Source organism: Pelmatolapia mariae, linkage group LG17, assembly GCF_036321145.2.
Source record: "Pelmatolapia mariae isolate MD_Pm_ZW linkage group LG17, Pm_UMD_F_2, whole genome shotgun sequence".
Taxonomy (NCBI): domain Eukaryota; kingdom Metazoa; phylum Chordata; class Actinopteri; order Cichliformes; family Cichlidae; genus Pelmatolapia; species Pelmatolapia mariae.
In genome coordinates, this window is record NC_086242.1 from 38852919 (window position 1) to 38865159 (window position 12241).

General features: G+C 40.4%; 1 protein-coding gene across 2 annotated transcripts in view; it reads right to left on the minus strand.

Annotated features, from left to right (window-relative positions):
* Nucleotides 1-12241, minus strand: part of scube1 (signal peptide, CUB domain, EGF-like 1) — a 122064-nt gene that overhangs the window by 89182 nt on the left and 20641 nt on the right. For both annotated transcript variants that reach the window (XM_063500512.1, XM_063500511.1), the window contains exon 3: nt 11052-11177. In XM_063500512.1, the coding sequence (XP_063356582.1) occupies nt 11052-11177 (126 nt within the window). The remainder of the gene's footprint in view (nt 1-11051; nt 11178-12241) is intronic.

Here is a 12241-nt window from a genome sequence, read left to right on the forward strand (position 1 = left end):
GCTTAATGATCAGCTGATCGGCTTTTCTGTCGCGAGTCCGTCTCTCTTCTTTGTTTTTGGTCCACTTTGCACCAGAAAGAGGAAACCAGCGGCTGAACAACAGCAGCACGCTTAAGCTTGATAAGCTGTTGTTAGAATTTATTTAATATTACTTTCTAGACCAGGATCCTTTTCTACGTAGCTGACGGCTGGTAACCGTGCAGGGGCGGATCTAGCAAAGTTTAGCCAGGGGGGCCGATAGGGTCAGGGAAAAGGGGGCACAAAGACATACTTTTCTTTCTTATTCTCATTTAAAATATCTAGTTTTTAATAAATAATTATCTGAATCTTACACCCAAAGTTTTAATCTGATGTAAAATGTATAGAAGTCCATTACTGTATATAGTAACTGTTAAGTCTAATATACCCTAGTAAGCTATACTACTTTTTCCTTTGGGAAAGTACCATCTGTGAATTCTGCAATTCTGTTGAAGAAAAATGTTGAATCTATTTAATTATTCTTGAAAAAGAATGTGCATTTTTTTTTCACCCTGCATCCAATTAAAGTTGATTACATCGATTAAGCATCATCAGGTGGAGGGTGGGGGTGGTTCCCTATTTTCTTTTGCTGGGAGTTTGCAACCCTATTAGTTAGGTTGCTTAATATTTCTGCTAAGTACTCTTTAAAATACCAGAATAGGGAGGATGGAGTAGGTTTAAGTTTATTAGATTGGTCAGTGTTGCTGAACTATGAAATATTTTGGGCGCAGTGTATTTTTTACATACAGGTTTAACAGAATAGCTTTAGTTTTGTTGTTTATTTAAACTGGAGTATAAACTTATATAAAATGCAGCAAGATATTAAAAAAACAGTTTTATTGATTAAAAAACACTATATAGGATTCATATCGGTATCGGCAGATATCCAAATTTATGATATCGGTATCGGACATAAAGTGGTATCGTGCCATCTCTAATCCTAACCTCGTATTGCTCTCTGATGTATCCATTGGTGTTTAAATGTCAGATAGAAAGTACATAGTACTCGAGCGGTTATTTTGTGTTTAGTTTGTGTGTGCATGACATCATATGATGTCAATGATATCATATCACTGACATTATCAAATGTCCTCATGGACTCCTGCTGTAGCAAGAGACTACCACAAGGTGGTTTTGACTAGTTTGGCAGGTGCTTATCTCTCTCTGAGCGTGCTAAACCACAAGATGCAATCACAAAGCTTAAACTGTGAAAAATTAAACTCCATAGACTCGACTAGACTTCAGACTTTTATTCTACTGACCTTAACTGCACTGCATTTTTATCAAATGTAGGCTACTGTAGATGGTGCATGAATGGGAGTCTAGACAAGCATTGTATCCTGGCCTTATAAATGCATGAGCTTCCAGTAAATGCGTAAATAAAGTGGTTTAAGAATAGCACAGAAGTCACGTTGTCCTCGCTGAACCCTCAGCTTTGTTTTTATTGCACTTCCTAACACTATTTCAAGCAAATCTCATGGTTTAATGCTTGTCATAATATGACTGGTTCATTTAGTTTTCAGGCTGGAGAGGGGGAGGGAGTGAGGACAGAGAAAGAAGAACTGGAGCTATGTCCAAGTCTAATTGATCTCTGCCAACATTTCTGCATGAACAAAGGCCAGTTCCAAAATGCACTCGTCTGTTTTGTTTGATTGCGCTTGTGTAAACTCATGTAAAAGTTTGTTTGGACACAGTGACAATGTGCTTCTCACATCAACTGAGAGGCTGAGGGAGGCAATTCAATTCAGTTTTATTTATATGGTGCGAAATCACAACAGTTGCCTCAAGGTAATTAAGGCAAGGCTTAAAGCAAGGCAAGTGGGGTGAAAAACAAAATGGAAAAAGGCACGGAAAGGTAAGGGGGGTAAAGCTTGTAATTCATAGTTGCGATACAGTCATGGGAAAAAGAAAGTACACTCTCATTCAGCGCTACGTAATAAGACAACATTAAAAATATAAAAACCAGCGGGTACATAGTGGATCCTAAAATTATCTATTTGCCATCTATCAGCATCAATGTATGTAACTGCTAATAATGTACATCTTAAAATGTAAAGAAGAGATTGCGAGAAATACCGTTCAACTTGTAACATCCTAAGTTGCATTACTTGTCCACTAGAGGGCACTCTGCAACTTCCTTCTTGGTAACGTGTGGAATGCTACAAACGTAACAACCTGCTCATCTGAACAGTCAGGCAAAAGCGTAAACAAGTAAATAAATAACTACACATAATAACCGTTAGAGAAATTTGTTCATGTTTTGCATATCTAAATCAATCAATCAGTATTCTGATTTAGAAGTATTGGCTTTTAAAGTTTGAATTTATTGGCATCAGTCTTCCTATATCAGTCGGGCAAAAGCAAACCACATATTAACAAAAACACCTCAAACCAACGGTCAAGCACAATGAGGATGATTTTGCCTTGATTTGAAGAACGGGACATTGGCACAATCCAGTTACTGAAACCTCTGTATACCGAAAGTATTCTTAATGTGAAGCCAGCTAAAGCTGGGCCAAAACATGATCATGAAACATGACAATAATCCCAGGCATGCCACATCCACATCAAATCTACAAGAATCAAGGCTTTGCATGAAAGAATACCCACATACCTCAATGAACTGAAGCAACGTTGTAAAGAACAGTGGTCTGAAATTCCCCAGCAATGGTGTGAGAAGCTTCAAGTTACTGCTACTAAAGGTGGCTCTACAAGCTAATGAATCATGCATTAAGGTGGTTAAGTCCCATTTAAGGTCACGAGAGAATAGCTCTTTGGTCTTTTTTTGCTGTTTTTAATGTCGCTTTTCTAACAATCTGTTAATGCATATGATTCACATGTTTGTGTTCACTTGTCTGTTTGAAGATTGTATTACCGCATTTTCCGCGCTACAAGGCGCACTTAAAATCCTTTAATTTTCTCAAAAACCTTCAGTGCGCCTTATGTATGAATTCTGGTTGTGCTTACTGACCTCAAACCGATTTTATGTGGTACACGGCACTCAAAAATCTGTAAGAAAATGTTTTAGTACGACTTTGGTAAGCTACGAAGCCGCACCGCTTGATGGCTTGTCGGAGCATTACGGCTACTGTAGTCTGGAGCCTCGCGGAGTAATCTGGGTCCTAAACTCCGTCTTCCTCAGGTCCCAAAGTCAAACGAACACTGCGGCATCACTGAGAGTTAAAAATTGTCTACATTCTTTCATCTGTAATAAAATGATCAGCGTTGCTGCTTTACCGGGTCTTGTCCTCTAGCTCAGTTTTCAACTGGAGCCTCCTACTTCTCTTTCTATTGTTGCTAGAGCAAAGAGAGTAGTACACACCATTGTACTCAGTGGACTTCCAACATTGAGTATCCTTTGCTCTTTTTTGCCCATTTATTAAGAGAAAGTTTTATCACCAGTTCTCAGCTGTACTATAACATGATAGAAAATTAGCATTTTAAGAGGATAAAATATTACAGTGTTCTACTAGAACACAGGAGAGATGTTTACTGTTTTTAATATGAGATTTCCTGCTTCTCTTTTCATAGGCTGGGTTTCAGCTGAGCTGTAGAACCTGAATAACCAAATAGCAACTTTTAGAGGTTTGCTGGTGACCTGTCCAGGGTGTTCCTGTCAGGGTCCTGGGTCTCCTGACCCAGCGTTTTCAGTTCTTTGTGATCTTTGGATTATGTCAAGTTCATTTGTGATTTATTCTGTGGTTCCTAGGTTTTGATCCCCTGACCCTCATGTTCACTGTGCCTTCTGTTCTGTGTTTAATCTTCTCTGCCTGTATGTTCCCCCTGTGTTGTTGCCTTCTGTGTCTCTGTCTATATAGTGATGTGACTTATTGTGTTTTCCTCTTCCCTTCGTGTATTTCTTCATGTTCTCTCCCTCTCTCTCTCCAGGCTGTCTGTGTACTTCCTGTGTTACGTTTAAGGTCCACATCTTGGTGTCAGCGTTTCTAGTTTCGTGTCCTCCCCGTCCTCTCAAGTGTAACTGTCCTCAGCTGTGTTCCCTGTGTGCTTCCACTTCCCTCGTTACCTTCTGTGTATTTATATCAGAGTCTCCCTCTGTCGCGTCGCCCCTCATGGCTGTGTTTCCCTGTGTTTCCTCGCGGTTCAGTTAGTCATTTCCCAGCTTGGTTTAGTTCTCTGTTTTCCCTGTTCTTCTGCAATAAAGCAGTGCTTTTGAGTTTATTCCTCGTGTCTCAGTGAGTTTGCGTTTGGGTCCAATCCCTGCCTGCACACAGCCGAAACATGACAGTTCCCAGGTCACTGGGATAGGCTTCAGCTCCCCTGCGACTCTGACAAGGATAAGCGCAAGAGAATGGGTTCATCTCACCAATGGGGTATCTTCCAAAGTCTTTTTATTCTCTTTTGCTGGGCAGTATGTGCACTGTTAAACTTTGGAAGATGCCCAGAAAGACTTTCACAACCCAGCCTTATAAATGACTATGTACAAGTACTTTTTTACTTTGGTGCATTTCTGTGTCTTATCTGTTGGTGCAAATATTCCACCAACAGCATCTCTTCCATACATTGGAAGTTGCATGCAAGTTTGTCAAATTTCAGCTTGACCCCTGCTTTCCCCGTGCAGACCTTGTCTTTTACATGTTGGACTGCTCTGTGACACACTGTCTCTGATGACTCTCCCACTGTGCAGTCACCTCTCAGATCTCCACATGAAATAAAAAGAACTTGTCGGAACAAAAATAAACTGAAGCGAGAGCGCCAGACATTCACAGAGGGCACCGAACCATCGACACATTGAGGCCAGCTGCGTCTAAGCCAAAGCCAAATAAATAAAGTCAAAATCAAAAGAAGAAAGGAGCTGAACAGGATCACTCTTTAATCAGAACAAAATTAAGCAATCTTAAATCAATTAGAGCTCGACTCGTTGACACGGTGCATCTGGAAGATGATGGAGAGGCTTCCTGCAGACTCACACACGTCTTTTGCCCTTTTTCTTTTTTCTTGGCTCACTTTTTCAAAGTGCAGTTTGTCATCCCAGGCTGCTTCAAAACACCACAAGTTTCTGAGGTTTCTGAATGTCATTCTTTGGGTCTATTAAAAACCACGAGTCGTTATTGTTTTCCACAGGCAGGCCCAGAGAGTGTGAGAAAAATGAGAAATAAATTGAGAGTGAACTTTGAAACAAACAAGCTGGATAAAAATGTTGTTTTCATATTATTCTGTTGCCCTTTGATGATGACTGAACACCGCAGTCAACTTACCACTTCCCCATGAGCTTTGATCATCGGCAACCTCTCCTGCTGCGAAACCACACAACCTGAACCCGAAGCTGATCGGACCTGAAGACATATGTGTCGCAGGATTTGACATTATTCGCCAAGCTATGATTAATGAGTCAGAAAGCAGAGCAGTGCCTGTTAGCGACTCTTTCACCAGTCATGGAAGACATATGACTTTAATTTACAACATCTTTGCACTTATCACAGCTGATTCAACCCACAGCACTGACATACGATGTTATGACAACAATATGAGAGCCAAGACACTATCTGTCTATGAATCAATAGTGTTCATATACAAAATGAGTGTGCAACAGTGCTGTGCGACACATTTTCTATACAGTAAATCTGCTGAATGAGACACTGGAGAGTGAGACATTACAACAAATACTGTAGTTCTGGTTGATGGGCAGCACGAAGAGCAAGACTGGAGCTCGGCTTAAACTGCGGTTTGATAATAGGCCAACACGTCACTCTCCGAAAGTTCTGTTTAGAGGGTTACCATGCATCACAGGGCACTATTTATCTCTTTAGCTAGCGACGACAGTAAACACGAAGCATCAGAGAGTCTCCATGAGTCAATACACAGGAACGTAAACTGCAGTGTCATATATCTTCTCAAAGTGGGCTTAATGTAGATGGATTCTATGTAACACACATCATATCTGAAGTATAAGCTAATCTTCTGGATTGCGTTGTCTGTGGCCAAACAATGCTGTTCCCTTTTGGTTTTATGAGTTTTCAAATGGAAAATTCAAGGACCGGATTCCAAAATGAGATATTGTCCCACATTTGCAAAAACATCTGGGATCAGAGTAAGCCACATATCACAGGGCTACTACTAAACATGTGAGTAATCCCAACACCTTTGCCCACAAACTGACTGGATTTGTCTCCTTTGAATTCCTTGTTTTCAGCTGAACTTTAGGGAAAAAAAAACTTACAACACAGGTCTTACAGAAATGGCAAAACCACCAGGTGGGTAAAATAAATGGCAGCAGCCCAAAACAACATCATTCCATCTTGCAAATTTAGCAAATTATTTTCTGTTTCATGTTTCATTTCTGGAGACGCGTCTAATTCTATAAATATACCCGTACCAGACAACAGTAGATATCATTTATTGTTAAATTGTTTTTTTAATGAGCAAACCATTTATAGAAACAATTAAGACATAAAAGATCTAAGAACAATTTTATAGCAAGTTATACACTTAATTTACTGTAATCGCATTACAAATGACAGATCATTGGAAAGGCACACAAACTTTAGATTAGGAAATCCATTTGACATTTTTATATTCTGTGTAGCAATGGTGACATCACCACAAAGGACATAACACCGCATTAAAAATAAACTAACTTCACTTCAACCTTCACATTTCTGCCTCTAGTCCATACATTTAACCCCAACGGTCGAAAATGTTCCAATTCAGAGAAACATCTTCATGGGCATGACTGGTTTCTTTGGTTTCTCCATTTAAAAACAACAAACCTTTACCAGCGATCACGTGCCCCACTGAGCCACTTCAGGGTGTAGTTTCCTAATTAATTTTCACTTTGTACGCATCTGGGAGGGAGACAAATACTGTCATTACACACCCTTGGGGTCATTTGTATACCTTATCATGGTGTTTGGGATCACTATTGCCCCAACATCAAAGTCCTGGTGAATGATGGGACACGCTGAATATTTCTGTTTGTCTGTCTCAGCTGTATTCTCTTTGCTAAAGATGTGGAACAGCGTCACGTGAAAATGGGTCTGCATTTTGAAAATATGACTTTTAGTTTAAACAGTGTTTGTGTAGTAATGCTGTATTTGCTTCTTCAACGAACAGAAGAACATTTCCTTATCCTCCTTTTAGCTGTAACAGGTGGCAACATGAGGGAGTAGATGAGTAAACAATTAACAAACTCTCTCTCTACAGAGTTATACCTAAATGCAGAGAATGCCTTTTATTGTCACTATACATGTGTACAATGAGACACAGAGATCTCCTACTCAGTGCAGACATGGGCTGAGGTGCACAGTTCTACAGCACATATGAACAGTGTTCAGAAATATCAAATGTATAAATATACAAAAGAAAAAATCTAGATACATACCTTTAAATAAAGGCATGTATTCAGGTATACATATAGCTGTTAGCATAGCTGTTTCTGTTCACATTTGTAGCTGCTGTGTAATAAGACAAAGGTAAGCAAACAGAAAGATTTAGAAACATGCTAAAAACATGACAGAGAAAGATGGGAGGATAAAAAGAGCATGTCACAGACAGTGTTGGGGAGTAACGAGATACATGTATAGGCGTTACATATTTAAAATACAAAATATGAGTAACTGTATTCCGTTACAGTTACCGTTTAAAAAGGTGGTATTCAGAATACAGTTACTTTGCTGAAATAAGGGGATTACACGGCAGTATTTTCCTGTTTCATATGTTCGGCTGTGCCCTCTCTATTTTTGGTTTCCACGCCCCAAACAAAATGCGCATTAAGAGGCTCTAATGTCTGTGTCTCAATCTCGCGGCCCATGTCACCTCTACTTGCAGCCCGCAAAATGACGTGAAGAAATATTTTAAAAAATTATTCACAAAAATGATTTAATATGAAGGCAATAGGCAGAGTGTTGCAGGCATAGCCCTAAAGCATGTAGCCTCCTGGGCAGTGTAGTCCGTGCTGCAGGGAGAATGGACTGCCATACTCGTTATGTGTCTGTGAGCGAGGGAAAAGTACGAGCTGTCTCCGAGCAGAAACGGGAGCTGGAAGCATGTAAATATAATAATAACCACTGCAGCCAAGAAGAGTGCCTGACGAGCCCAGTTGTAAGTAAGCTATTAAGACTCGACTGTACACTGTGTTCGTGTTTTCCTCTGAAACAATAAGTTCCGTTGGAGCAGCCTTTCAACGCCTCTCTCTGTCTCTCGCTAGCAAAGTTGACCCAGACAACAAAGTAAAGCTAGTTTTCAGCTACCAGCCCGACACGAACCCAACGTATTAGCCAGAGGTCCCTTTACTACGGTTCAGAGCCGCGGACCTGTTTTATATACGCGCGGAATAGTTTTCTATACGAGATCGCTGCAAAAAGTGCAGCCTTACCTAATGTCCACCTACTGTTACTCATTTATATTAAGATTTAAACATCTAGTTGGTATTGGTATGGAGAGTAACCTTCAGTAATAGTAATAAATCACACAGCAATAGTACATTCATGTAGTTGTAAAAAGCATGATAATATATTAAGTAATCCAAAGTATTCAGAATACGTTACTGTCATTGAGTAACGTAAAGGAATACATTACAAAATACATTTTGGGGCATGTAATCTGTAATCTGTAGTGGAATACATTTTAAAAGTAACCTTCCCAACACTGGTCACAGACCAACAGAGGAAGCACTGGGCAAAAAGATGGACTGAGGCAGAGATACTGGTCACCATCAGAGAACATGCTTTCAAAATAAAGGCATGGAATATTTATAAACAGGAGAATAAAAAGAGGGGAAAATGGCTAATCAACAAGAACAGAGAACTGAATGACAAATGCCAAAATACAGAGAAAAAGGACAGGAATGCAGAAATTAGGAAAGGCAAACAAGTAGCTGGTAGCGGTCTGACTGTGATCACACACATCTTGCATCTGATTTCACACTTTACTGCCTCTTTTGAACTCAGTAACCTGGTTCTAATTAGCAGCAGTTCATAACAGCCAATTTCAGTCACCATCTAATAAAACAAGTCTCGCACTGATTTCCTGTCACTGGGCTGCAAAGAGCGACCAGCGACAGTTCCCACAGCAGTCAGTTGGTATCACTTGAATTAGTGGCACAAACACGTGCGGTGAAATGCCACGAACCACATGCCCTCTTTTTAAGGACGACGCAATGGCTAACCAAGCTAGCGGCACAGGATGACAAGCCAGCAGAAGATAAACAACACAAAACACAGCAACACATAATTATGGTGACAGCTTCCCACCAACCCACTGCTCCACGTGTAAAACTGGCGTGTTCTCAGGGAAAATCTCTTTAACAAGCAGGGTTACATTTTTATAGCTGCTGCCATTATGTCTCTCTCAGCCCAGTCACATTTAACACATTTCGAAATTCTGAGTTCAAGTCTAAAACACCACAAAACTCATGAGAATCGATTGAAATGCAGTTCCTTTAATGACCACTAGATGCTGACTTACAATGAATTAAAAGGCCAGAATAGCTCGTGCAAGCACAGAGCGCCCTCTTAGTGTTAAATAACAAGACAATGAGGGGAGAAAAACAATGAGAACTCGGAAAGGTGTAAAGTTCTGTAGTGTGAAGAAACCTTTAATCGTTCCCTTTAGCGTGTTAGCAAGGAAGCCTGATGATGATGGAGAGGGGAAGTCCTGTTTCAAACAGGCAAGTTAAACAAGTGCAGGCTGCACCAGCACTGTCTGGGAAATCAGTTAGTTGAATGAAAATACTGCATTTAACTGCATAAACACTTAATATACTATTTACAATTGATAGAGCTGGTCGTCAGAGACAGCCACACAGTGAGCATAGAGTATGATCTGAGCTAACTCCAACAACTTACAGACATATGATAGATGTGGGTGATCACAAACACTACAAAACAAACCAGGATGTCAACTGAAGCATCAACCTTTCGTCATAAGGCTGTTTTGTTCTTAGTTTCTGAAAATTGATCAACTTTCCTCTCTTTAATAAAAAAGGAGAAGAACTAAACTAATCGCCTTACATTTAAAATATTTAGCAGGGAGTTATTATTAATAGAAAAAAAGTGTGTCGTGTGTTTGGTAGTGCAGTCAATGTTAAAAATGTAGCTCAATAGATAGTATAGTTAATAATGCCTTTGACCATGTTTGTGCATGAAATTAAATTCTAATGGCAAACCTTCAACTTTAGCTTTAACTCTGCTCTATATCAGCTGTCTGAAAGTCATTCCTGTGAGGTGAATCCACAATTCAGCAGCTAGTCTCCACTGGCAGCTGCTGCCTTAGCAATCAATCTCTCACCTAGTCTCTCTAAAAGTTTAAAGAATGAGTTACAACACTTTCAAATGCCAAACATATCCCAGCAAAGACACACGAGCATCTGGAACGACTGTTCTTATGTTTCTGACGTTACTTTGTGGTCGTCAGTCAGCAGCACAGGACCGATGAGATAAAGTGGGTTTGAGCACATCCACGCAGTCCTGCATGTTACACGGGGCAGGAGAAAAAAAACAGAAGTCTAGCTGACTGCAAGTGGATAACAGAGCACTCGGCCTAAATGGTCTGATCTGTCAGTACTAAAGCACAGCCAGATATCTGCAGGAGAACTCTTCAACCCTGAGCGCCCTCCCTGCAGTACAGAGAAAAGAGCATAAAACAGCACAAATCATGGAAACCCTCCAACTGATGACAGAGCGACTATGCGAGCAAGGCATCCTGAGCCAGACAGGTTTAATAGGTACAAGGACAAAAGTACACACACTTAAACACACACACACTCGTTTTTATATCTTAGTGGGGACATCTCATTGACATAGCCGCTTACCCAAACGCTAACCATCAGAAATGAATGCCTAAACCTAATGTCTATGTCTAAACATGTACACACACACACACACAGATATATAGATTACCCATCATCACTAAATGTGTATGCAGTATGCAGACACATACAAAATACTCAAGATGTTCTCATTTTGAACAAAGCTTAGTTATTTTGAAAAACACCACAAATGTCATTGAGGTTTGTATCCTGTTATAAGAGATGCACATGAAGGGGAATAATGCACTGAAATATTGAGCGGACTTACCCAGACAGTTGTGTCCATCGTGGGCCAGCATGAATCCATCGTAGCACATGCACCTGTAGTTGCCTGGTATGTTGATGCATTCGTGGACACAGCCCCCATTGTAGTCATTCTCACATTCGTCCATGTCTGATGAAGACCAGAGGGCAAAGGTTAGTAATCATGCTGGCCTAAATGATGTCAAATGAATTACAGAGCTGACGTAGCAGTTGAGTCGTTAAAGCCCAGTTTCAGCGGTCTAGGCGGTCACTCTTAATTGAAGTAAAATGAGAATAAACCAGCCGAAACTACTTTTTTTTTATATGCTGTAAAAGTAAACGTGACAATGACCACTTTAATGAACTAAATATTGCTGTTTGAGGGGAAATGCAGAGGGTATTTTTATTAGCACTGTGAGTCAAGTTTCAAATTTGCTTTCCATTTGGTAGCTCTGATCAATGACTCAATGCACTCTGTGTGCCTAAAATCTAATAAGCTTTGTGAGTGGGCTCTCACTCACTGCCACACCTCTTCACACGGTCTGGATGAAACTGGAACCCTTGAAACCTGAAAACTGAATCAAGTCTGTGCATCGGTCACAGATGCTAAATAAAGTTACAGGTAACAGTATTGTATGTAAATATGTTAAAGGTGCTATACATAGGAATATGAAGTGATGTTTTATGCTTGCTTCTGAGCGCCTTTATAATTTCACCATCACTGCCCTAGAGTGGATTTCCTTGGCGTGACATATCAAGTGTTCAGCTTGAGTAACACTGTCTCGGCACAGAAACAAATGAGAGTAAAGACACCAAAACAACTGACAATGACAGCAAACACACACTAGAGAGGCACTCTAATGTCTGTTGTTTGATACAGTGATTAAAACGACACACACACGTCACCATATTAGGAAAAACAAACCCTGTTAAAAGTCTGTTCCTGCTGGTTTCTTAGGTAGCGGGAAATCCATCAACCCTGATGAGTGCCATCCTTCGAGAGTAACCCCTGAAACATCACAGTACAGCTCAGGAAGGGAGTAGTTGGTTGGGGGATGTTAGTGAGTGTTTATTCATCTGGGGATAACCACCCACCTCCATGCTGAGCCAGCAGAGGTTTTCATCGGAGCAGCTTGCAAGTGGTTGCCATGCAGAGCCACTTAAACAAACAGTCCTCCCCCTCCGTGTGAACAGCAGGAGATCTGCCGTGCAGTA